The sequence below is a fragment of the Neomonachus schauinslandi genome, chromosome 10, assembly GCF_002201575.2.
Source record: "Neomonachus schauinslandi chromosome 10, ASM220157v2, whole genome shotgun sequence".
Lineage (NCBI taxonomy): Eukaryota > Metazoa > Chordata > Mammalia > Carnivora > Phocidae > Neomonachus > Neomonachus schauinslandi.
In genome coordinates this window covers 19,523,532-19,550,538 of record NC_058412.1, presented here as the reverse complement: position 1 = coordinate 19,550,538, position 27,007 = coordinate 19,523,532, and the positions used below count along the sequence as shown (strand labels likewise).

The 27,007-nt window shown below is 50.3% G+C and overlaps 1 protein-coding gene across 4 annotated transcripts in view; it reads left to right on the top strand.

Annotated features, from left to right (window-relative positions):
- The window catches only part of ADCY3 (adenylate cyclase 3), a 76,754-nt gene that overhangs the window by 18,307 nt on the left and 31,440 nt on the right, over nucleotides 1–27,007 (top strand). For all 4 annotated transcript variants that reach the window (XM_044918546.1, XM_021697387.2, XM_021697386.2 and 1 more), the window contains exon 2: nucleotides 17,572–17,721. In XM_044918546.1, the coding sequence (XP_044774481.1) occupies nucleotides 17,572–17,721 (150 nt within the window). The remainder of the gene's footprint in view (nucleotides 1–17,571; nucleotides 17,722–27,007) is intronic.

Here is a 27,007-nt window from a genome sequence, read left to right as displayed (position 1 = left end):
AGTGAGCCACCCAGGCACCCCAAGAAATACTTCCTTTTTATAGACAAACTAAAGAAAATTCATCACTAGCAGAACTATACTACAGAAAGTATTAATGAAAGTTTTTCAGGCAAAAGAAAAATGTACTGGACAGAAATTTGGATTGCACAAAGGAATGAGGAGATCCTAAATGGTAAATATGTGGGAAAATATGAAAGTTCTTTTTTCCTCATTTAATCTCTTTAGAAGACTGTCTAAAACAAAAATATGAAGAATGCACTGTGGAGTTTATAACATAGAGGCAAGATGTAGGACAACAACAGCACAAGGGACAGTAGGGAAGAAATGACCATATACTGTTGTAATTCTCTTATACTTTAGGTAAAGGAATACTTGAAGTGTAAATTAGAGGTGTGTATTGTAAATATCAGAGCAAACATTAAAAAAGCATAACATAAGTGTGGCACATAAGCCAATAATGGAGGTAAAGGAGAATGATAAAATCAAAAGATGGCAGGAAAAGAAACAGAACAAATGAGGCAAATAGACAATCAATATGGTAGTTTTAAAATTCAGCCATATTGATGAAAATATTAAGTATATGTGATATAATGACTCCATTAATAGGCAGATATTGTCAGATGGATAACAAAGAAAGAACCAACTACACGCTATTGTAAAGAAACCCATATTAAATGTAAAGACACATAGATTAAAAGTAAAGGGTGGATGAGGTGCCTGGGTGGCTCAGTTGGCTAAGCATCTGCCTTCGGCTCAGGTCATGATCCCAGGGTCCTGGGATTGAGCCCCACATTGGGCTCCCTGCTCCACGGGAAGCCTGCTTCTCCCTCTCCCACTCCCCCTGCTTTTTGTTCCCTCTCTTGCTGTGTCTCTGTCAAATAAATAAATAAATCTTAAAAAAAAAAAAGGATGGAAAAAGATATCCCATGCAAACATTAATCAAAGGCAAGGTGGATTGGGTGGCTCTGTTAGGGGATACATAAAGACAATGAGACTTTGGAATATGGAATATTACCAGGGACAAAGAGAGACATTTCATAATGATAAAGGAGATTCATCAAAAATTCATCATAATCCTAAATACATACGTACCTAATAACAAAGCTTCAAAATACATGAAGCAAAAACTTCATGTAAGCAAGAACTAAAAGGAAGAATAGACAAATCCATAATATTTGAAGATTGCATCATTCTTCTGTTACTGGTAAAACAGACAAATTAGTAAATATATGGAACACTTGAACAATCTGAACAACCAGCTAGACCAAAGTGTTTTATAGAACCTTCCACCCTACAGAAAATGCATTATTTTCAGGTGCACTGAAATGTTCATTAAAAAATGATTAAAAGCGTACAACAAAGTATGTTCTCTGACATGATGGATTGAAGTAGAAATAACAAATGTATCTTGAAAAATCACAAAATATTTGGAAATTAAACTGATCCCTAAAGAACCCATGGGTCAAGACAGAAATCACAAGAGACATTAGAAAATGTGTTGTTAGATGAAAATATACCAAAATTTGTGCAATGTAGGCAAAGTAGTACTAAGAGGGAAATAAAGAAGGTCTAAAATCAGTTACGCTTCCACCTTAAGTAGAAAAATCCAGAGTAAGAAGTAGGAAGTAATAAAAACAATAACAGAAAGTGGTGGACAAATAATAAAAATCAGTGGATTCAAAGCTGGTTCTTTGAAAAAGCCCAAATTGTTAAATCTCTAACTAGATGATCAGGGAAATGAGAGCAGATACAAATTACAAATACCAGGAATGGAAATGGGAAAATGACTCTAGGTCCTACAGACATTAACAGAAAAATAATGTTATTATCTATTATCTAACTACTATATGCCAACAAATTTGACAACTTAGACAAATGGAACAAATTACTTGGGAGACAAACTACCAAAGTTGAGTGTCCTATATCCATTAAAGAACTTGAGCATGAACTTAAAAACCTCCAGGGGCACCTGGGTGGCTCAGTCATTAAGCGTCTGCCTTCGGCTCAGGTCATGATTCCAGGGTCCTGGGATCGAGCCCCGCATCGGGCTCCCTGCTCGGCGGGAAGCCTGCTTCTCTCTCTCCCACTCCCCCTGCTTGTGTTCCCTCTCTCGCTGTCTCTCTCTGTCAAATAAATAAATAAAATCTTTAAAAAAAAAAAAAAAAAAACTTCTCCAAAGAGAACTCCGGTTCCACATGGCTTCAATGCTGAATTCCACCAAACAAAAGTGAAATAATATCAATTCTACACAAACTGTGCTGGAAAACAGAAGGGAATATTTCCCTACTCATTTTATGAGGTCAGCATTCCCAGATAGCAAAATGAGAAAAAGACGTGGGAAAAAAAAGATTACAGGCAAATAGCTCTTGTTGTGTATGTAAAAATCTTTAATAGAACATTAGCAAATAAAACCCAGCAATATGTAAAAAGAGTAACACATTAATGATCGGTTAGGGATTTTCAAAGGAATGTAATGTTTTGACATGTTAAAATCAATTGATATGATTCAACATATTAGACTAAAAAGGAAAATTCATGATTATTTCAATAAATGCAGAAAAAGTACTTGACAAAATTCAACACCCATTTATGGTAAAACGTCTTCACAAACTAGGAACAGAAGAAAATTTCTTTGACCTGAGAAAAGGCAGCTCTGAAAAACCTACATCATATTTAATAATGAAAATCTGAATCCTCTCCTCCTAAGCAGATTTGGCTTTATGGGCACGTGACTTGTGCAGTCTTGAAATTCTTGATGTTGGGCACCTGGGTGGCTCAGTTGGTTAAGCGACTGCCTTCGGCTCAGGTCACAATCCTGGAGTCCCAGGATCGAGTCCCGCATCGGGCTCCCTGCTCAGCGGGGAGTCTGCCTCTCCCTCTGACCCTCCCCCTTCTCATGTGCTCTCTCTCTCTCTCAAATAAATAAAATCTTTAAAAAAAAAATTCTTGATGTTATCTTTGACCTTGTGTTTTGTAGTTGAAGTGAAGTCTACTGGGACAGTGGAACATGCCCGTGTGCAGAGGAAATATGCACAATATGTGGGTCTTCCATTCTTTGGCCCATTTTCATGTAGTGTTTGCAGAGCTCCAACAGCATGAATCCTGGTGAACTCCTAGTGTCTGGGAGTTCAGCAGGGTGCAAAACAAGTACAAAGTAAATGTGTTGCATCTACAACTAAGTGGAGATCCTGACAACCCTGAGGGGCCATGCTTTCTGTTCAAACTAGAACTTGATTCCAATGCAGAAAGAAGTTCAGTGGCATTCTAAGAACGTCTTCTCTTTATTACCCACGTTGCTTCCCTGTGTCAGCCAACCATTTAACGCAGAAATTGGTGGCATAGAAGGAAAGGGAAAGATAGAAAACCATCATTCCTTTTCTTTTCAGGCCTTCGTTAGTAAGCTGAAGGTAGACAGTGTTAGTAAAGTGCGTGCATATCAAATAAATTTAGTTTTGTACATATGTACGTATGACGCTGCCAGCCGGGGCTTCCCGTCGGAGTGGGTAAAGGGGCAGGAGAGGGACTGAGGCCTCTGACCGAGCAGCAGGTCCAGGGCTCTGGACTGCTGCAAGCTTGCCGTCCTGCCAGGACACGGCAGACTTGGGGAGAGGGTGACAGCAGTGGGAAGACACCAAAAGCTGCATGGGGGTGTGGGGGGGCAACTTGAGGAAACATCAGGGTGAACCTTATAGGACAAGGCTAAGGGCCATGAAGTTGCATTTATTTTTTTATTTTGTATTTTTTCTGAAGTAGGCCCCACACCCAGGGTGGAGCCCAACGAGGAGCTTGGACTCTCAATCCTGAGATCAAGACCTGAGCTGAGATCAAGAGTCGGACATTTGGGCGCCTGGGTGGCTCAGTTGGTTAAGCGACTGCCTTTGGTTCAGGTCATGATCCTGGAGTCCTGGGATCGAGTCCCGCATCGGGCTCCCTGCTCGGCAGGGAGTCTGCTTCTCCCTCTGACCCTCTTCCCTCTCGTGCTCTCTGTCTCTCATTCTCTCTCTCAAATAAATAAAAATCTTAAAAAAAAAGTCGGACACTTAACCGACTGAGCCCCCACCGGCGCCCCATGAAGTTACATTTAGATAATAAAATGCAGCAGTAAGATTATACTTCAGTCTAGGGGTTCCCAAGTAGGACAGACCGCACTGGGATCCCCTGGGTGCGATTCGTTCAGAATACAGCTTCCTGGTCCTACCCTGGCTGGAGCCTGGGCATACGAACACAGACCGGTTTGGGAACCACTGATACTCCTACCCTGCCAGGTAGGAATCATTGGAATCAAGACACTCAAGGGGACTCAGGAGGCTGGAAAACTGGGAATAAAGTTCAGAGGCAACGCTGGGGATTTAGTGTGCCTAATCACAATAGCTGACCTTTCCTGAGCCTTCTGTGTCCAGCACGGCATGAGGCAGGGTGCTTGACTCCTATCGTCTCACCCAATTGTCCCAACCCACCCTGAGGCAGGACCGTTTATTCTCGTGTCACAGAAAAGGGAGCCAGCTCAGCGGCAGTGACTTGTGCAGGTCGCAGCCCCCGGCGACAGGGGCAGGATTCAAGCTCCGTGTCTAACTGCCGTGGTACTGGCCCTGAGCGGTGCCTCACGGAGGGAAGGAAGGGCGGGGGGCAGATGGTCATCGGGGGCCCACAGAGGAGGATGCCACGGGAGCATGGTGCCCAGGTGGTGAGCTAGGAGAGGTGCAGCAGCCACGGGGGGCTAAGCTGGCAGCGCCGACGACGGGCTTGCATTCCACTCTTGGCCTGAGAGCGCCCCGATCGGGACTCTTGGGTGTCAAAAGCATAAGGCCGATAAGTGGGAAAATTAGGCAAAACCCAATGGAAATATAGTAAAAGTCAGGAACTTCTCAGGAAGCGGGGGGCTGGTTTTAGAACTCTTTTGGAAGCCTGGAAAATGTGGGTTCCCAGGCTGGGAAAAATCCCTGCCGGCTCCGTGGCAGTGGCCAGTCTCTGAGGGGGGAGGATTGGATGGTGGCTCCCGCAGGTGGAAGCGCGTTTGAGGGCAAGAGGAAGGAAACTGGGTGGTTGCAGAGGAGATCAGCCCAACAAGTGAGTCGTGTGGCATCATTTGCGAGGGATGGTCGGGTTGATGGTGATGGTCTGGCAGAGCCCCCGTGGCCGGTGGTGGTGCCGTGTCCATCAGCTGACGTGGCACCCTCCGAACCGATGATAGTCACCTTGTCAGCCGGACTCACCCTGGTCCCTGAGGGAAGGCTCATCTGAGTGAGATGGTGATTCTGTGGGGACAGCCTGAACCGGTTCTGCTGATAATGAGAATGCATCCTTGGTAAACGTTGGCACCGAACGATGAGGGACAAATGACTGGCTTGGCAGAAAGCTGCGCACTGATCTCGGGGCAGGCAGAGCATCTTCTCCCTTCATTCCTGGGGGCCGTGACCCTGCGGTTCCCAATTCCTGCATTTCACAAAGCAGAGCAGGAGGGCAGAGGGTGAGGCCGTTGGATTCTGTGCCCATGTCTTGTGGGAGGACCGTCGGAAGATTTCTCTTCCCAGCTGATCGTTCGAAAGATCTGGTGGGAGGCGAGGCGTGTCCCGTAGAAACAGGTGCACAGAGAGGAGATGCTCAGTGGGCTCATGGACTGGATGCGGAGGCTCTGGGGCAGAGCCGCTGTCCACGGGGTGTTTATGGAGGGCGTTCCTAGGGCAAGGAGGGCGTGTCCGTGACGAGGAGCCTCTGTCCCAAACGGTCCCCAGCTCTGCTGGTGGTCAGGGTGTTCCAAGTGAGTGGACCTTCCAGTGGGCCCGTTGTCTTTATTTTCTCTTCACAAAGAGATTCGCAATAGAAAGATTATACGGCAAAAGAGGACAAGAGAAGTTGTCCTAAATCCACAGCCCCGCCCCACCCCGACAAGATAACCACTGCTGACGTTTCGGTGTTTCTGCTCCTGCCCTGTCTATCTTGTTCTGTGAGATCAGAGTGTGGCTGCATATTTAAACCTTTTTTTTCCCTCCTAATAATTTATCTTGCAGGTATTTCCTCTTCAAGAAACGTAGGGGAGAGTGTGGTTGCTCAGGCGTGGGGCTGTCAAGGAAGGCTCTGTGGAGAAGGCCATGCTTAGCTAGATTTTAAGGGAAGGGTGGAAGGGGTGGGGGGCATGGGGGGCATTTCACATGGGGTGCTTCTCACATCGGGGCATGTAGGGGGTGTTGTTTGCCTGCTGTATTTGAAGCCTCAGGGTCTTAGCTGTGGAGGCAGCCTTTCTCTTCTCCCTTCATCCCCCTGTCTATTCGTCCCTATGCCCGGCAGGCACTGAGCACCTCGTATGTGCCTGGGGTTTGTTGAGTGCCTGGGACATGGTGGTGATCAGAACAGATCTTGTCTCTGCCCCACTGATGCATATAACATAATGGGCAGACACGTCTGTTTTACTGAAAGGCAAACATTTAAAGGTAGTAACACGAAGGGGGGCTTTTCTGGACTAGAATGCCAGGTCCACATGCCCTAGCAAGGTCAGATGGGAGGCTTCCTCCCAGATGCTTTAGTGGGAAAGTTTGAGAGCTCTCGAATGTGGGCCACAGCCTATGCTGAGGCCAGACGTGCCTGGTGGGTAACACATCGGGGAAGTCAGCTTGGCTAGAGCAGATATGTTACATCAGGGACTTGGCGGGGGGGTGGGATGGATATTTGGAAAAATTGATTGGGGCCAAAGTAGGTAGGACTTGGAGTGCCCGAATGAGGATTTTGAATTTTTACCTTTTAGACGGTTGGAAGCTATTGATGTGTTTTGATCAGGAGGTAGCGCTTGCAAAAAGACAATTTTGGAAGATTCCTGTGTTACCAGGGGGTGGATCGGCAGGACCAGAGAGGGGCCCCAGAGAAGTCTGTGCCCAGTCCTGGGGGAGGGGGGACGAGGAAGGAAGACCCAGAGAGACCAGATGGGATGAATGACCCGCTGGAGCTGCACAAAGGACCACCCACCCAACAGGGAGAATGGGCTAGTGTGGGTTCAGGCATTCAGCAAAGGTTTCCTGGGGTGTACACAGTGTTGGGTGCTGGGTTCTAGTTATCTGGGGTGCACGGTCCCTGCAAAAACCCATGGCAAGGACTGAGGGCAGGACCATTGAACCGGCATTTGCAGATGGAAAGCCTCTCCATGGGCGTGGCTTTGAACGTAGAGATGCTGGTCAGACGGGGAAGGGCAGTGAGGAGGTGCGGTCTCTTGGTGTGAGCGGTGAACATTGGAAAGAGAGTCAGCAGACAGAAGAAAAATAGGTGATGGGCCCAGGGAGGTGATGGGAAGCAGTCATGTATGTTTGGAGTTTGGTTTACAGAACCAGGAAAGTGGTAGGATCTCGGCTTTGCTTTCATATTTGAACAGTGATTTGTAGAACAGTGATTTGTAGAACAGTGATTTGTAGAAGAGACGCACCCAGAGGTAGAGAGTGTGCAATGCAGATTCCTGGGCCTTGGCAGGCAGGTGGGACCCAAGAGTCTCCCATGCTTCACCTGGTCCCCTGGGAATGCCAACGCACTTGGCTCAGAAGCACTGAGCTGGAGAAATAGCAACTGAGTAGTAAGCCCTGAAGGGCTGTGTTGAAACCAGTGACTTAGAAAACCATCCCGGTTGTCCCTGGACGGGCTCTGAGGGGCTGCAGGGAAGAAGGACCCCTGAGGAACACCTAGGAAGCACAGCGGGAGAGAAGGGGATGGGGTCCCCAAGGAGAAGGAGCCATGGCTGGTTTCTGCAGCTTGAGAAGCTGCAGAAAGTTTCACTCTCAAGATCTGAGTCATTCTGAATTGAGAGGCAGGAAGTGCTGGAATCCTAAGAGCTTGCTCTCTTCCATGGGGCAAAGACTGATGTTTTTGTGTGATTGGGGATCTCCCTGCATATTTCCATGTGCTGGGTTTATGTGATGGTTCTGTTTCCGGAATTCTAAAAATCTTCTGTCTCCAAATTATGTGCTCATCTTCCTGTATATTTGTTCTAGAGTTCATTCAAAGACAGTTCCAGAAAGTCAGCAACTATGCATTAAATGCAGCTGGTATTGCTCAGAGGTAACAAGACCAGAGCAGGCACCGTGGAGCCCTGTGGTCATTCTGCTTACTCCCATGAACGTATAATTATTTCTTGCCTTTGTTTTCATTTAACATTGGTCATCAGAAATTGGCTTAAATGTTCTTTACCATCCAGAGTCCATATATTAAAACGTCTGTAAAAGCTCAGTGTTGTGTGTGTGAAAGCCCACAACCAAGTTTGCCAGATCAAGTTTTATTCCCTTGTAGGGGCCTTTGCTGACCTACCCTTTTCTCCATCAGGGTCAGTCTGTGCTTCCTCTCTTTCCAGTAGCTTCTTTGTCCCCGCTAGAGTTGAGCTCTTTTTTTTTCTTTTTTTTTTTTTTTTTTATTAAAGATTTTGTTTATTTATTCATGAGAGACAGAGAGAGAGGCAGAGGGAGAAGCAGGCTCCCAAGGAGCAGGGAGCCCGACGCGGGACTCGATCCCAGGACGCTGGGATCATGACCTGAGCCGAAGGCAGACGCTCAACCATCTGAGCCACCCAGGCGCCCTAGAGTTGAGCTCTTGAGGTCATTTTTTTTTTTCCTACTGTCAAGGACCCAGCATGGGGCCCCACCGTTCACTGAGACATCAGCGGGGTTGAGTTTTTTAAAAAAGGATCTGAAGCCAAACATGATTAAATGTTTTAAAATAGAGTTCTTTAAGTAAAATCGGAATTATTTGGCCTGGAGAAAAAGACCAATGTGACTAAGTAATGGGGTCACATCAATAAGAGGAAACACCGAATGCTGTGACCAGATGTTTTCTATCTCTATAGCAAAGACTCTGGAGGAGGCGGGGGAAGCTTTTGATTGAGTTCTGTGGTTCTTAAGCATCTGGGCTAACAGACCCTTTTGAGAATCTGTGAGAGCAATGGACTTGCTCCCCCAGAAAAGGGTGAAACATTTGCCCCTAATTTTAGGGGTTCACTGACTCCCCCTCTCCTAGTCCCCAGACTTCAAGTGAATAATCCCTGGGTCAGTATAAAATGTTAGGTGTGAGATGTTCATTCCTGTGTCTCCTCCTACAGAGAGATAGACAGGATGACCTCCTCTGGTCTTCATTACCCTCCCCCAGTGACATGGGCCTTCTTTCCATCGTGCGTGGGTTTATCAAGATATCGTGTCCTTATGTTCAATGAGTATCAGTAACATTTTCCTTTTAGCCCCAAGGCCTGTGATTGACATAAACATCTGCTTGCTCACGTCTTTGTCCTCAGAGTTCATTACTATGCAGTAAAAAAGCTTAAGGAAATTTTCACGTGAATCCTCAGGAATCAGAAAGGAAGAAGGCATTGTTCTAGCCCAGGTTTCCCGACCTCGGGTCTATTGACACTTGGGGCTGGGTATTTATTGTGGGGACTGCTGTGTGCATTGTGGAATGTTCAGCAGCATCCCTGGCCTCCACTCACAGATGCCCCTGCCTTTGGGGGCTTGCTGTGTCCCGGGCAGGGAGAAGCATCAGAAGGTATGGTGGGGGTGTCCCCTGGAAAAGAGGCATATATTCTCCAGCCAGGATGCTTTTTCTTCTGAGTCTTCCTGTGGCTGGGTCTTTTTTGCTATTCACATCTCAGCTTCAGTGCTCCTGCTTCAGGGACACCTGTCCTAACCACCAGCCCGCCCCTGAGTGGCACGCAGCGACATGTTCCTCACTTGCACATGCATGGTGTGGCCGGGGGGTGGCTGATCTGGGCTGGGTTCAGCTGGGTTGGGCTCCAGGTGTAGCTTGGGTTTTACGGGGCCCCCACGGGTCCCTCGTTCTGTATCACTGCACGTCTCGGTGCATATTGTTCTCATGGCAACAGCGGAAGAGGACGTGTGGGCATATCTCAACATTCACTCATGTCATACGTGCTGACATCCATTTGGGCCAAAGCAGATCCCGCGGTCAGAGTCAGCAGGAGGGAAGAGTCTCAGTGAGGCAGTGGCAAGGGTGTGGCCGTATGACACTTGTCCAGGGGAGTGAAGAAGGGGGACAGCCGTCTCCCTCGCCTTCTGATCTAAAGCAGCTACCGTCACTTTATCATCTTTATTCGCTGCTGAGCTCTGATACTCTTGTTGTTGAATTATGTTTCTTTTGTATCTACTGTTACCAGAACATCCACTGACAGCAGGGACTTTTTCTGCCCTCTTCACTGCTACATGTCAAGCAGCTCTGGCACGAGATGGGCATTCACTAAATCTTGAATGAATGAATGAATGAATGAATAGTTCTGTTTGGGGCATGGGGGTGGTAGTGTTGGAGCTGGGTCTTGGGATCGTAACCATAACAGGTATGTGCTGGGTGTTTGACCTGGGTTATGTCGGAGGATCATCACTTATGGCCCTCCACAGGCCAGAGCAAAGGCAGGATGTTCTGGTTAGAGCTGTAGAGCCCTGACATAGCACATCTTCTTAGAGGATTGGAGAGAGGTCCAGCCAGGTAGATGAAACGAGTGACACTAGAACCCAGTTGTCAGGACTGCCATGTTCCACACCTGTAGGGGAGCCATCAGGTCAGAGTCTGCAGAGTGGTGCCCCTGGGGTTGTGCAGTGCACAACCTGAGAAGCCATTCTGGCAACACAGCCGATCATGAGGGACCTCATGTAACATGTCAGGTTGGCTGGGTGCCTATTCTAGAAGTTGTCTTTGTTTTGGACGAGGGTGGACATAGAATGTCTTTTAGCAGAGGCATGCCCAAGCTATAAAACAAGTTGGAAGCTTCTAGAGGTCCTCTTGTTTTGAGGCACATGGTGGAAACTTGACAGATGCTGAGCTTGGAAGGACAGCTCAGTGGTACCCTGAAGCTCGAATCTTGAATTGTGCTGAGTAGGGTTGTATTTACTGGAGACCCCAGACATCTCTTGGCACAGAGATGCTAGAGTTAGCTGCAGGGTAGCATGAGAGAGCCCCCCCCCCCGCCGTTGTCTGCAGACCTCCCCACCTGTGTAGATGCTTCAGGTCCTTTCTGGGTTCTGTGCTCCCCATGGGCCCCCAGTGCCTTGGACTTCACCCAGCCTCTGCTGAGCCTCGTCACAACTCAGCTAAGTAACGTAGGGAAAGTCCTGGACTCATGCTCAGGTACTGTGCTTGCTGGTTGGGGGCGAGGCCAGCAGTGGACCTGCCCCCCAGGCCGTACAGGTCTGGCCAGGCTGCCTTCTGATGTTCAGTGCCCTGGGTTGGGGGCAGGTTTTTATTAGCGTCTTGAAACTCGAACCCTGTGCTTGTAGGGGGTACAAAAGAGGAAAGAGATCTGAGCTCCAGTGTGAGCACTGTCAGGAGATCACAGCCTTGTAGCCTCGTGTCTCTGGATTCAAGTCTCTTCCACAAAATGAGAATACGAACTTCACTTGTTGTGACAAGTAAGCAGGACAGTGAACGTGGGGGCTCTGAGCAAACTCTGTTGCGGTAGTGTCAGTAGGCACCAATTTCCCAGAGTCACTCAGGACGTGTCCCCTGGGAGCTGGCTTTCTCGTGAAGTAAACAGAGTAAACAGACAAACAAGAAAAGGATGGGGGAATGCGAAGTGCAGAGACTTCTCTGCAGGGTCTTAAACAGGAAAATGTTACAGAGAGTAAGGGGGCTGCTCAGGGCAGGCCTCTGGGAGGAGGGGATATAGCAGGGACCTGACTGATGAGGACCAGCTGCAGTCTGCAGTGAGCTCCGGAGGGGGGCGCCCCTGGGCACCGTGTGGGGCGGCTGCAGGCTCTGGCCAGGCTTCCTGGGGTTGGGGAGGCTGGTTGCCAGCAGAGATGCTGCTCCCTCGCTCCTTCCTGCCCCGCCGCTCCTTGGAGACTTTTGTTTGTTTGTTTTTTCCAAAACATCTAAGTTTGTTTTAATGAACAGAGGTTCCGACGTGGTCTTCCCCTGACACAGAGCATCCCGGGGTCTCTGAGGGCAGCTGACAAGGACGTTGACGTCCCAGAGCGACTTTCTCTCTCTGGGTTTCTTCTCCCCAGTTCTGGAGTGTTCTGGAATCCCCAGGCCGGACTGAGCCTATGGGGAGGGGTCGGCCTAGGCAGGGGAGGCACCAGCCCTCCTCCGATGGGATGACTTCTTTTTTAAAGCCCTGCTTCGAGTGGTCCTGTGTCCCCGTGGACTGTTAGAAATGTACAGGATACTGTGATTCATCAGATTCCAAGGGGAAGGGTTTTGTAAAGGAATTTTCTCACGGCTGTGTGTCTGAGCTGGGGTATTACAAACACTTCATCCGGCTGTCATGGGTTAGATGAAGCTGTCGTCTGAATCGTTACCCACTTGGGAGTTTCATTCATTCTCCTCATTATTTTAAAAATCTCGTGTTTTAAAAAAAAAAAACAACAGTTCTTTTGCAGTGAGACTGCTGCCCAGTCTGTCTCACTGGAGAAAGGCAGCCACTGGGGTAAGAAGAGGTGACTTTGGTCGCACCCCAGAGCAGGGCTTCTCAGGCTCATTGTGGGGGGGAGTCACCCCGAGACTGAAGCCTGGTGTGGGGCATCCAGGGGAACAGGCTCACAGTGGCACCACGGCCCCCCACCTGAGCCCCCCAAGGAGCCAGGGGCCACGCATCAGGGCTCCTGCTGGCCTTCAGAGCTGCTTCCCCAGGGCAGGTGTCCTGTGTGCGAACCCTGCCATTGGAGCGCGCCCCCCAGGCGGTCACTGTGGACAGTGGTGGAGAGGAGAAGCCTTCCTGCCATGCTGCCGTGTTTGGGGGTCGCTGAGTGCAGTGTCCGAGCCAGTCTTTGTTTCTGAGACCCACGTCGTCTTGAAGCTGTGCGACACCTCCCTGACCCAGTGTGACACCTCCCTGACCGGTGTGACTGCCACCCATCCGGCCTCTGTGCTCTTTGCAGGCTCAGCCTTATCCTCTGGATGTTTCCTGCAGGGGACGGTCTCCCCAGCTGTCCTGGCCTGAACAGTCCCCAGCAAAGTGACCGAGCCTCGTTCCTCTGTTCAGAGGCTGGGGTGGGAAAGAGTTGGGGTGCAGCGGAGGCGATATTGACTTGAGGGCTGGGTCCCAGGGAGATCATGAGGCTGGGAGGTCAGGTCTGGGATGGTTTCTGGTCTGCTCCTCTGCTGACCAGAGGCTGAAGGGGTCAGGGTGAGGGGCGAGTTGTGACGTGGTTGCACTACCTCAGGGGGGTCTGGGGAGCATGGGGGAGGGGAAGGAGGCAGGGGCCCGCGGGGGGAAGTGGGGGGCTGAGCGGGGCTCTTGGGGAGGAGGAGGGGCCTGCCGGGTGGGCCAGGTGTAGCTGGGGTGGGGGGGACAGGGAAGGCAGCCCTGGAGGGAGAAGAGGGACCCTCCCCCGCTACCCTGGGTGGGGGGAGCCCCAGGAACTTACTCTAGGACAGCAGAGCTCAGGGCGCAGCATGAAGACACCCATTTGTCCCAGTCACATGAGAGACACAGTTCAGACTCTCGCCAGGGTTCACGTTGTCCCTGGGTCTACAGTTCTTAACCTGTAGCGGGAAGCAGGACTCACGGATGTGTTTTAGAGAAACGACAGCCTCCCTGCTTACCCCACCGTGTCCTCCCTGGACCTGGGCCGCGTCCCGCCTGCGGTGGCCCTGGGGGCAGGGACAGCGTCTCAGTCACCGTGGACTCCTCGGTGCTGACACCGTGCTGGGCTCGCCGTGCGAGGAGTGAAACTCGTTTTTTTCACGTATCGAGGAGCACATCCATTCTGCTAAGTGAGACATGTTTATAAATGTGAAACGGGGAATGTCTGAATTTTAAGAGCTTAGAGGTACGGCTGTTATGTATGCCGCTGTGCACACCTGTAGATGTACCGCTTTCTTTCGGAATATAAATGTGAACAGCTCCCGCAAGAGGGCAGGTATCTGGGTGGCAGTTTGAGTTTTCAAAATGTCCCATATCCTTTCTGGGGGGAGGTGGGGTTACCATATGTAAGTAGGCCAGGGGTGCTTGCAGGATGGGGCCCTGCGTCATGGAATAGAAGAGATGAGCGTGGGAGCAACCCTGTCCCCTGGTTCTGAGCCCTCGCTCTGTCTCCGTTCCTTCTCCTGTAAAATCGGAACAACACGGCCGGTCTTGAGTGGATTAAACAAGATGAGGCAGGTCAAGCATGTGCCTGTGTCCAGGACCTAATGTGACGTGAGGTGATATCCCAGGCAAGGAACTAAGGCTGGGAGGAGAGGCCACATAGTGGGGTTAGGGTCGGCCGGGAGCATTGGAGACTACTGCCCACCCCCCCATCACCTGAGCCCCCCCCAGGGGTGGAGCCAGCCAGGCGACCATCACCCAGGTGGCCGTGTTGCTGTGTGTTTTGCATGTTGAGAGCCTCTCCCATGAGCAGAGCAACTCCTCGCTCCCAAACCTGCCTCCCCGCTAGTGGACCCTGGCTTCCTGGATGGAGGTCTCCTTGGCTTAGCAGCATCGCCGGTCAGATTTGTGCCCTGGACTTGGAGGCGGAGAGTCACCTGTAGGGCCCTGGCTAATCCTCCCGCCGCTTGCTGCCGGGCACAGGGGGATTGCTGAGCTCCTTCCAAGCTGTGGAGCTATGGCTGCGTGGAACAGAGGGGTTGGGCAGGAACAGAGCAACAGCAACCCTGAGGACCCTTTCTTTAGTCGAGGCAAGTTTAGAGAATTAAGGGAACTCTGAGAATCCCACAGCCTGGGGCTCCTAGGAGAATTCTCTAGAAAGGAATAAGCTCTCTGGGAGGCAGAGGGAGAATTCCCTGGCATGGGAGGGACCTGCAGGACCCACATGAGTCTCTAGCATGTGGCCCAGTAGTGGCCATTTGGCTCCACGTCCCTGCACACGTGAGCTGAGAGCGCAGGTCAGGAAGGGGTGGGCAACGCCCTCTGTAATTTGGGGTGCTCAGGGGACAGGAGGCAGTGTGACCGACCCATCCTTGCCTTCCCTCCAGCCTTTCCGAGGGCTCCTCTCCAGGCCCAACCTTCACCCTCTGAAGGGAGGGGTCAGGACTGCAGGGACTTTCGAGAGGAGTTAGCTCTCAGCTCACAGATGGTGAAGGAGGGGCTCAGAGAAATTACTGATCTACCAGGTTGCCCATCCAGTGAGGGGCAGCGCCACAGGCCAGGCTGCCTCCTGCACCTGTTTTCTGCACCTCCAAGTAGAAAGCGAAAGGGGAGCTTATTTTGAAATAGGCATAGTTCAAGGAAGGGAGTGCTGCCCCATAGAAATGGTCTCCAGGTGCAAGCCGAACCTGAATCCTGTTCTCCTTGGATAACCATTTTTGGTGGAGGTTGGTCTGAAGCTTTCCCACTGTAGTTGCTCCCTGACTGACTGCAGAGCAGATGTGGTTTTCTTAGGCGGGCAGCCTGGTGGATCATGACAGCGGTAAGCCTGACACAGTCTTAGCACTGTACACTTTACAGAGTCTGTTCCGTCCACCCCGCCAGGTGGTCAGGCAGGGCCTGTTGTGGGGTGAGGAGACCCCTGAGCGTGAAGCTCTGTCCCTGGCCTGGTGTGGCAGCCCAGGGTGGTTGTGGCCAGGGCCAGAGATGGGCCTGTGGCCCCAGGGCAGTTTGCCTTGTCGGGAGCCTCTGGTTGGGAGTCGTGGACACTGGTAGGTATGGGGCGCAGACATGCGACTCCTCAATGTGCAGCTATTCCCTTGACCTCCAGGACCCAGAGCCCCATAAGGCCAGAGACCCTCGGCCTTGGTGACTGCTGTATCTGGACCCCGCGTGAGCTTTGGCAAAGTGCAACTGCTCAATGAGGATGCGTGAGGTACACCCTGACCTTGTTGACTAGCTTCCTATACCATGAACTTGGGGCCGGGCAGATTTCCAAGGCTATACAGTCCCCAAAGGGAGGTGGCCTCTGGGCTGGTAGAAGTTCCTGGACCTCAGGCCAAGACTGGCTTTCAGACTCAGCGTGGTCTGTGTGATTTGCTTTGACTCAACATAAATTGGCAGCTCTTTGGACTATCAGGTATTTAATAAGTGGCCTAAGGCCATGCGGATACTGACCGCTCAGGTGGGAATGGCCTATCATGCCCAAGCAGAAGTGCAAGAGATGTCCCATGGGATTTTGAAGTCGCCCACTTGCCGCATGAATGGTGTAGGCAGTCGGGGCTACCCAGACCCGAGAACACAATGAGGTGTTAGTTGCTGGAACCAGCCATCAAAGGAGCTTGTGAAATCTGCATTCGATGACCAGTATCAAGACACACCTCACCTACTAACAAATTCATTATTCAGCGGGCCTTTGCTGAGTGCCCAGGCCTGCAGGAACTTTCTGCTGGGGGTGGTGGGTCAGCATTGATCAGCCCTGATCATACAGAATTAGAGAAGAATATGGTGTAACTGAGAGTCCCCAGAAAATTCACGTCAGAGTTAACCTCTCTTACTGTCTATTAAACCATCTTATTCGAAGATCTAAAATTGACTTCCCTGCATTTTTCACCTATTCAGAAAACATTATACTTTTCTAGGAACATTTTCTTTCTGTAGGTCTAGAAATGAAGAACTCTTCTGCCTCCCTACCCACATCTCAACTACAAACTTCTGCCTAAACCACACCCTTCAGAGGAGGGGTCTGGCCTCCCCTGGTGGGACCTCAGGGCACCAAGGAGGGGAGGGTGTGAGCTGGCCTCCGGGAATGGGAGGGGCCGGGCCTGGAAATGGGCCTCATAGGAGCTGGAGAAGCGGGAGAAGCTAGAACCTGGTCCAGCCCCAAATGGGACCCAGTCAGGGTCAAAGACTGTGGCCATTAGCAACAAGCACCAGGAAATCAGATGTGGTTTGGATGTTCGGGTCCATATCCAAGGTTACCTGTGGCAGGAGGCGGTCAGGTCTGTGGTCCCAGCAGCCTGTGGAAGCCAGCTGGGGACTATAGACAGCTAGGGGAGCCTCCAGGAGGCTAAGGATGGAGGAACAGACTCTCAGTGCCCAAGAAGGCCTTTGTGCCACTGTACCGAGCTTGCAAAACAGATGTCTGGTCCCCACAGCTGCCCTTTCCCCTTCCCGTAGCTTCCTCGTGGGACCTGGGTACTGGTACTGGCAGGTGGGTTGGCTAAGGGGGTGCGTGTGAATCCCTGCAGCACCACGTGTAAGGCAGTGTGATGACTCGGGTCAGCACAGGACTGCTGCATGGCCCCTGGGACCTTCCACACAACCTGCAGCTTTCATACGCTCCTGGCTAGTGGGTCTGGGATTTGTACGCTCTCCTGCCCCGCTAATCAGCACAGCAGCTAAGGGTAACTAATAGGTCCTCAGTAAGTGGTGGTTGAACAAATGAGTGAGTGAGTGAGTGAATGAATGAATGAATTGGGTAGCAGAGGGACTGCTCAGGCCACACAGGTGGACGGGATCGGCCAGTTTAGCTGTGGTGTGAAGCAAGTGGGGAGAACAGCCCCTCAACTCAACCAGCCTTCCAGGCGCGGGCCTCACCCTCCTGTGGTAAGTGGGGCAGGATCTGCTCCAGGGACCTAAATACCCCATCGAGGGCAGAGGCTCGCCGGGGCCCTCCCTGGACACCATGCAGCCCGGGGTTTGATTTTCGTTACCGCCTTGTGCCCCCCTTCTCCGTCCCTCCTCCTGAGCACGTGCCTTCCTCATTGTCCTTTTCTCTCCTCCTCGGGGCACAGATCCTGGCCAACGTCTTTCTCTACCTGTGCACCATCACCGTGGGCATCATGTCCTACTACATGGCGGACCGCAAGCACCGCAAGGCCTTCCTGGAGGCCCGCCAGTCGCTGGAGGTGAAGATGAACCTGGAAGAGCAGAGCCAGCAGCAGGTGAGGCTCTTTCAGGGTGGCCCCAGGGCAGTCTGGGCCCCGGGCCGGGGGCCGTGGCTAGAGAGGGGCTGGGGGTGTGGGGGCCAGTGCGGCAGCCCCCCCGGGTTTGGAGTTCACTGCCAGGGTCAGGTGTTGGCTGTCTGCTGGGCCTCTCGCCCTCAGAGGGCTCCTCCTGACTTCAGGGAGCTTCTCTCGCCGGAAACTCCCTCCTCTCTCTTCCTCTGTGCTTGACCTAAACCTCCCCTCCTTCTGTTTTGTTTTGTTTCCCCCTGTAATTTAAAACTTTTTAAAGAACTGCGCTGATCCAAGCAGTCACCAATAACTCCCTGTGTTCCTCTCTCAGGCTAAAAAGTTCTGTGTGTTTATTTTGAATGCTTTTTCCCCGCGGGCATCACTTCAGGTCCACCCTCCTCTGCCCACCTTTCTGGTTCTGCGGCCCACTGGCCCTGCGCACCTGCCGCGGGCCCGGCGCTGGGTCTCTGCAGCCGCGGTGGGCCCAGCCGTAGCGGGGGCCTTCCCGGTGAGGACCCCCAGCCCGCTCCCCTCCACCCAAGGTGCTAAGTTTCCTTCACGCTCGGGGCAGGTTCCTACTTCCTTCTCCTTCTAAGTCATTGATGAAGAAGTAAAACCAGCCCAAACCCCCGGGACCCCGCTGTTTACATTTTTCCACGGACAGAAGCGCATACTGACCCTGCTGTTTACTGGCTTTATTCCAGCCCGATCCACCCGGTTCTCATGTGATTCAGTCTTTTAAATAGTTTCTGGTTTGGATTCATCTCAAATGCCTTTCAAAGGTCTGTAGAAATTACATTTGCCAACTTCCTGTTATCCATAGGTTTATTTCCCCCTAACAAACAAACTCAATAGGTTGAAAATACAGGATTCTCTGTGCTGGGAACCATGTCATTTTGGGTTCAGGTGCTGCTCTTGGCTCTGGATTCACTGAAATTGCTGTTTTCACAGACCCACTCAGGTGGACAGAGCCATAGTTTTGGGGGGCCACTCTAGAAGGCCTGCCAAGGAGCCCCATTGGCAGGCCTCACCTTCTCTAGACGGTGCTCTTCAAAGGGTCACACTGAGTCATTTGCTGAGTCCTGAGGATGTGTTTTCTCTGTTTACCAAGGAGCTAGAAGCTTCTGAGCTGGGCCTTGGACCCAGCTTCTTCAGAAAGCAGGTTTTAGAAGGGGAAACTCCCCAGCCTCCGTTGCCACAAAGGGCCAAGTTCAAGCTTAGCGGCTCATTGTATTTGTCTCCTTTTCCCCTTCCCTGTATCCCGTGGTTACCCAGGAGCTGCTCCTGCTTGAATGTATGTAAAGAATCCCACTTTACTCGCTTTATAGAGTCTCTCGAAAGGTGTTCTTCAGTTTCTGTTTTTTTATGCTGTCTTGTTTCTCTTTGCATCTCACGTCTTCCACTGTGGAGGCATCCCTCTGGGTTCTCTACGTTAAAAAATGCCTGTGTCCCTGCTCAGCTAGGTCAGGAGTTCTTTTTTTCTCTAGTATTTGTGCAGTTTTCAGCATCCCTGTCAACCTTGTCTGTCTCACAGCATATAATTGGCATAACCCAGGACATCTTCTGTCACATCGACAGTGCTTGGGGTAGGGGCCTCCTGGAGTGGCGGGGAAGGTCCTGCGTCTCCCCTGGATCTCTTATTCTCTGCATAGATAATTTAGACAAGCTGCCCACCTCTCCCAGCCTCGCCTTCCTCGTCTGCAAAGCAGGAGTACTGAACTTGGCTTGTGGGGTTCCCTGCAGGTAGAAACACAGGCGGAAGGGCTTCGTAGACTGTAGAGCTTGGACATGCTGATGATCAGGCTGCGTGCACGGGCCACGCAGGGCTTGGGCATTTTCTGATGCCCCCTCCGGGCAGGGTCAGCGTGGGGAGCCCCCATCCTGGCGGAGAGGGCCCCTGCGGTGTGCTCCAGGACGCCCGTGTGCTACGTCGCCGCCAGGGGGCGCTGCATCCCGTCCGGGGCACCCTGCGGCTCCACCGTGGGGCCTGCCCAGGGCCGCAGCCGCAGAGCGGACTGGCTCCAGGGCGAGAGGTCCAGGGAGGCAGAAGGGAGGTGCTGGGGGCAGGAGAGGCACAAATGTACATCCCCGGGCCGAGCTGGGACACCGCAGGTGCCTGTAAATACCCATCACGTGGAATGCATTTGTCTCGCCCAGCTCTAGCCTGAGTGTGACCTTGGGACAGCATCTTCACCTCTTTGGGCCTCACTCAGTTCCCTATGTGTGTACCTGAGAATAAAACCTTTGGCGAAAATGGGATAATATGAGTGAATCCCTTTGGAAAGGAGAAAAGCCCTGTTACCAACAGGAGGGGCGGAATTCTGCAGCCCACCAGCACCACTGTGCCCTGCAGTTTGCTCGTGTTTTTCTTAGGACTCTGGTGACTGTGTGCATGAGGGAGATCTGCTTGCATTTTTACTTTCTTCCCATGTCCTTGGCAGGTTTGGGCATCGTGGTTGTGCTGGACTTAGGAACTAATTTGAGAAGTGTTTCCTTTTTCTAACCTGGGAGAGCTTGAAGAACACACAGGTTCTTTTTTTTTTTTAAGATTTTATTTATTTATTTGAGACAGAGAATGAGAGAGAGAGAGAGCACATGAGAGGGGGGAGGGTCAGAGGCAGAAGCAGGCTCCCTGCCGAGCAGGGAGCCCGATGCGGGACTCGATCCAGGGACTCCAGGATCATGGCCTGAGCCGAAGGCAGTCGCTTAACCAACTGAGCCACCCAGGCGCCCCGAGAACACACAGGTTCTTTACAGGATTAGAAGAACTCCCTAGTGAGGCCCTAGGGCTCAGGAGTTTTCTTTATGAGATTCAGTTTCCTTCACAAGTACAAGGTTTTTGGTTTTTTGGTTTTTTTGTATAAGTTATAGAACGTTTTTGTTTTTTCAGGAACTTATCCATTTCATATAAATGTCACCTTTTTTACATGTTTATCCTCTTTTTATCTTGTTTGTGGGATTTGTGGCAATATTCCTTTTTATTTTTCTTTTTTTAAAGATTTTTATTTATTTATTTGACAGAGAGAGACACAGCGAGAGAGGGAACACAAGCTGGGGGAGTGGGAGAGGGAGAAGCAGGCTTCCCGCCGAGCAGGGAGCCCGATGTGGGGCTCGATCCCAGGACCCTGGGATCATGACCTGAGCTGAAGGCAGATGCTTAATGACTGAGCCACCCAGGCGCCCCAGCAATGTTCCTTTTTCATTACTGGTATTGGTAGTTTGTGCCTTCTGTTTATTTGTCCTTAATCTGTCTTGCTGAGGTTTATTAATGTTTGAGCCTTTTCAGTGAACCACCTTTTTGTTGCTCTCTTTGTACACTTCCATAATTCGTTGTTTTTGACTTTGATTTTCTTTTACTTTCTTCAGGGTTAACATCATGTTCTTTTTTTATCTTCTCGAGATGGAATTTAACTAACTAATTTTAGCATTTTTCTTTTCTAAAACATGCACCCGATGCTATGGATTTCCCTCATCACTTGCTTTTTGCTTTCTGCTTTCTTCTATAAATTTTGATATGTCCTAATTTCCATCGAGTTATCTTTGATCCACAGGTTGAGTGTACATTAATTTGCAAACATCCAGGGAATTTTTAAGGTCATCTTTTCATTATTGATTTTTAGTTTACTTCTGTAGTCGGAGAACATACTCTGTACGATTTCAGTCCTTTGAAATTTGTCGGAACTTGATTTTTGACCTTGCATTTTTTAATGATTTTGATGCACTTAAGGACAATATGTATTTTGCAAAATGCATCAAAATATCTTTCAACAATGAAATAATGTCGATACGTGTCAATCATGATGCATTTGCATCTACCCCAAGTCAGTACTTTTACCTTTTCGGTCACGGTGCAGGACCTCACAATGCTCAATTCCCTCTCCCCCAGACTTTCGGGCGATTGTAATGTATGTTAACATGTATTTGAAGCCCCGTAAGACGGTATGTTTGCAGTCTTCCACAGCAAATAGCCAATGCGTACACTTGCTCCTGTCTGCCCTCTCACATGCTCTCTATTCCTTCATTTCTGTGCTTCCATCTTCTTGAAGAATTCCCTTTAGTGTCACTTTTCATGAAGGTCTGTTGGTGGTAAATTCTCTCCATTTCTAATTGCCTGGAAATATGTTTATTGTGCTTTCAGTTTTGAAGTTCACGTGTTGTCGGAGGGAGAATTCTAGGTTGACTCTGCTTTACTCTGAGCCCTTTGAAGGCGTCTCCTAAGATCCTGTGGCTTCTACTATTTTTGTTGAAATTCCAGCTGTCAGACATACTGCTGCTCCTTTTAAAGAAATGAGTAGTTTTTCCTCTGGTTGCTTTTATAGTTTGTCTTTGGTGTCCACGGTTTCATAATGATGTGCGTAGCACTTTTCTTTGCAGTTACTCTGCCTGGTATCTGAAGAGCTCTTTGAATTGATGGTTTGATGTCTTTCATCAGTTTTGAAATTTTCAGCCAGTATCCTTCTGCTTCATTCCATCCTTTCCTTCCAGGACTCTAGATGTCCTTATTAGACATTTTTACCATGTTCCATAAATCTGTTTTTGTTGGTTTTTTTTTTTTTTTTTCTGGGCTTCAGACTGGATATTTTTACTGACCTAACTTCCATGTTACTAATCCTCTTACCTGCTTTGTTAAATCAATGCTTGAGTTCATCTGTGGAATCCTTAATTTCACTATTTTTTCACTTCTAGAATTTCCACTTGATTTAAAAACAAAACAAAACAGATTCCAGTACTCTGGTTAAGTTCTCCATGTTGTCATCTATTCTTTGGAACATATGAAACATTTTAAAGGCTCTGACAGCTGCAATATCTGATGTACCAATGGGTCTGCTTTTCCCTATTGACTTTTGGTTTTTCTCTATTGACTTTTGCCATCTCATGATATCCTGGCCTTTTTTAAAAAAAAATGCTGGATAAATTAAAGGCTGAATGTCGTGTACGGAGAATAGTAGCAGCTCCGGTGGATGTGTGTCTCCAGAGAGGATTTACTTCCCTTCAGTTCACCTTGATCCACTGTGGGGTCGAGAAGATTTAGGGCTGGGTTTTAGTCTGAGAGCTGGTTTCTCTTGTGCCTCCTCTTAGGAAATAGTCCTTCAGGGGTTTTAACTCAAAGGCTGGTCCCCCTCTTGAGGGACCCTGAATTCCCAGCACTAGGAGACTGCCCACACTCCGCTTCGATTTTAGCCTCTCCGCTGTCACTTTCTGCTTGAGTTCTTGGTCTCTCTCGCCTCCTGTAGCTTGGGGGTCGGCAGACACGTCAAGGAGGTGTGTGGAGAGAAAGGTTCTCTCCTCTCTAGGACCTCACCCCTCTGCTCTGCCTTGGAATCCTTGCTCACCGATCTTTGTCTCTGCGGCCCCTTGAAAGCGTATAGCCTTGCTCTCTGGCCGGCCTCTGAACCCTGGCCTCAAGGGCAAAACATGGCCGAGTGTGTCAGGCTCACTGAAATGTGTTTCCTTGCCCTCAGAGACCTTGTCCCTTCTCGTCCTAGCTCCCTGCGTGGTTTCCCATGGTCCTCAGATAGCTGTCTTATCCAGCGTTTATGGTTGGTCCTGGCTGAAGTGTTGGTCTGGTGCAAATCTCCTCTATAATAGCAAGAAGCAGAGGTTGGACATTATCTTCAATGTCTTGAAGTTAATTTTTAAGTAGCTTACAGTGTACGTGGTATAAAATTATGAAGCTGTGAAAAGGTTATACCGTGGAAAGTAAGGTTCCCTGCATGGCCGTCCACTTGGCCGCCCCTCAGACCGCCACTGTCATGTCTTGTGGACACTTTCAGGATTCCAGTTACTTCCAAATCTGGGACACAGACTTTGCACACGTATGCAGGTAGTATACCCTCTCTTCTGCCCCAGATCTTTCACCTGCTGTCTTTGAGACGGCTCTAAGGTGACATGATACCACCTCATCCTTGTTAATGACTGTATTGTATTCCGTGATCGAGAAGTAACGTTTCTTTAACTGGGCTCCTAAGTGTACGGTTCAGTGGCATTCAGTTCATGTTATCATGTGCAACCTTCACCACTGTTCATTTCCAGGATTTTTTCATCATCTCAGACTGAAACTCTGTGGCCACGAAACACTAGCCCCCCATTCTCCTTTCCTCTGGCCCTGGCTGCCACCACCCTACTTTCTATCTCTGAGTTTCCCTTTCCTTGGAACCTCATGTCAGTGGAATCACGTCCTTCTGCAGCTGGCTTCTTGTGCTTCGCACAATGTCTTCGGAGTTCACCTGTGGTGCAGCACGTGGCGGGACTTCCTTTTCAAGGTGCAATAATACTCCATTGCCTGCATTTGTGGATGCACACTTGGGTTGTGTCCGCCTCCCAGCTGTGGTGAATCGTGCTGCTGTGAACACGGGTAGACAGGGACCTGTTTGACTCTCTGCTCTCGATTCTTCGGGGTATATACGCAGATGTAGAATTGCTGGGTCATGTGGTAGGTCTAGGTAGTAGTTCTCATTTTTTGAGAAACCACGCACATATATTGTTGAGAAATATTACCGCATCATCTCTCGTAGAGGTGCAAAGAATTTATACTCCTCCCGGCAATGAACGAGAATGCACTTAGGCAGTTAAATTCCCTTGTTTACTGAGAAAATGCTTCTTTGATATGGAACCCTGCTGCCCCTCTAAAAATGCCTGTTTGGAAACCCCAAGGGCGGGGCGGAGGTCCCACAGAGGTAGTGGCATCCTGTGAGCTCTTTCCTGCTGCTTACTCATTTGGCTCAAGTCACAGCCAGGTAGGCTGAGGCTTGGGAGAGGTTTTCTTGTTTGTATTTTTTAGCACACGTTGTACGGTATTTGGTAAACGCAGACAAGTATCAAGAAAAAAATACCGGGGCACCTGGGTGGCTCAGTCGGTTAAGCGTCTGCCTCCAGCTCAGGTCATGATCCCAGGGTCCTGGGATCGAGCCCCGCGTCAGGCTCCCTGCTCAGTGGAGAGTCTGCTTCTCCCTCTCCCTCTGCCTGCCTCTCTGCCTACTTGTGCTCTCTATCTCTGTCAAATAAATAAATAAAAATCTTTAAAAAAGAAAAAAATACTGATAGAGGATTATTCCTGCAAGTCTTTTTTTGTTCTTCTTCGGTGTTTTGAGAGTGTCCTCACCATGTTATCCTGATTATAGAAGTAACACCTTATTCTCATAGATATCTGTTAAGAATAGCAGCTAAGAAGCAGATCTTTGAGTCTGGACGCCTGCGTCATGTGGTGACTGTGGGGGCTGAATGTAGAGGGTGTTTTGCCCGGTGCCTGCGCCTACGAGGCGCCTGGGCTGTCTCCTGTCGGACTGTTGTTGTTGGATAAAAGTCTGAAGATAGGGAGAAGTCTAGAAGAGACCACCCAAACCTCCCATCCTTTGGGTGTTTCTTTTAAAAATAATTTTAAAAACGACATCATGATAAATTGTGTTCTCAGCTAAAAAAGGTTTTAGAACCTTCCATGTTTGCTTTTTTCCCCTTTTTTCCTTTTATGGAGGTGAAATTCTTATAACGTCGAGTTAACCATATGAAAGGGTGCCACTGAGTACCTTCCCGATGCTGTGCGGGCAACCACCTCTAGTTCCAAAACGTGTTCATCACTCCAAAAAAAACCCCATACCCAAGCCTGATCTTTAAAACCACACAGAAAGGCACTGGGTGAGCGTTGGGTCAGCCCCGAGCAGCAGGTGCCTTTCCTTGCCAGTGAGGACCGAGGCCTGAGATCCTTGCACACACCCACCGTCCTGTGCGCGCGCCTCTCCCTGGGACCGACTCCAGGGTCTGAAGCCTGCACCAGAGGCAAGTCCCGCTGGTGAGCTTGGACCTGGGATTTGCGTCCATCGCTTCCTCCAGCATTTTCTGGGCAACAGTGAGACCCGGCTTTCCCACCTCCTCACCGTGTGATGTTGGCACTCTGCCTGTCTGGTCTTCAGTTCAGTTTTCTGCAAAAGTGAGATTAAAGATAATGCCATTGTCATGGAGTTGTCTGGAAATCATTTGAAGTAAGAACACTGAGATGAGTCTAAGTAATGTGAAGCCCTTTCGTGGCTCCTGCCCTGGGGACACTGGCTGGAGGAAGGGCCACAGGTAGGATGAGACCCAGCTTGCTCCCTCCCTGGGCAGCGGGGCGGACTTGACATCCCGGAAAGGCCAGCTGAGTGCAGAGGAGGAGGAGAGGTCAGCAGTCCCATTTGGCTGTCCTCCTGTGAGGACTTCTGGTGAGAATAAAAATGAGATCGTAGACGGGAAAATGCTAGAAAGGGCTGCAGAAAGTCCTCGAAGCTGGTTTGGTCGTGGCTCCCGTGTGAGGAGTTGTCTGAGGTCAGTGTCACTGTGGCCACTCACAGTGTTTAAATGTCTTTGTAAAAAATTCCCAATTCAAAAAATGCTCAGTATATCCTCTGCAGAGGACGCTTCGTTTCAGAGTTTAGTTATATCACGGTTCGTGTCTCACTTTGTATTTTGTCGGCGTGTATTTATCTTGTTTCCAAGCTGCCTGGGGAGGAAGCGGCGTGTGCGCCGAGGGGAGGGCCTGCCCTGGCGGCTGGGCGGCCTCCAGTGGGACGGGGGTCTCCTCTCCGGGCCTCCTCCCCTTCCTCAGACGGGCTGAAGTGATCCCATCCCGGGTCCTCTGCTTCTGTTTTCCTTGCCCCTGTCACCTGGGAGGTCGTACTCTCCTTCGCCAAGATGACCAACGTCCTGCTGATAAAGGCAGGCGACTCCCGACAGGTGGGCCGCCAGCCCTCGTCCCCTGGGAAGGTACAAAGCAGCCCCGGGCCTTGGCGCTCAGGCTTGCGCTTTGGCTTGGGCACCGAGGTGGGCTTGTCTGCGTGGTGAAGAGAAGTGGTTTGGAGGTCTCAGATTCCGGTCACCTGGCTGCAGCAGCCTCCCTGACTCCAGTCTCCTGCCTGCAGGCCCAACCACTCTGAGGGCCTCGGGGAGCTGAGGCTCGGGGACGGTGGCCCTGGTGGGCACGGGGCACTTTGGTTCTGCTGAGTGCCTGTCTCACTTTGTAGGCAGTCCCCGGCATCTGCCTGTGATATGGGGCCATCAGGGGGGACTTGGGGCCTCTCTCCAGCCTCCCCAGCTCCAGGGGCTTGTTAGGGTAGAGCAGGGAGCCCAGTGGTCTGGAGAACTGGCGTCGTTTTTCTTTATTCGCATGTGGCCATACTCCAGGGTGTAGTTGGGGACCTCGAGGGTTGCTAAGTGCCCCAACTGCGGCCTGGCAACAGTGGGCCGACAGGAAGTCCGTGCAGCACATACCTGTCACCAGGTACAAACGACAGAATTCTGAGCTGCT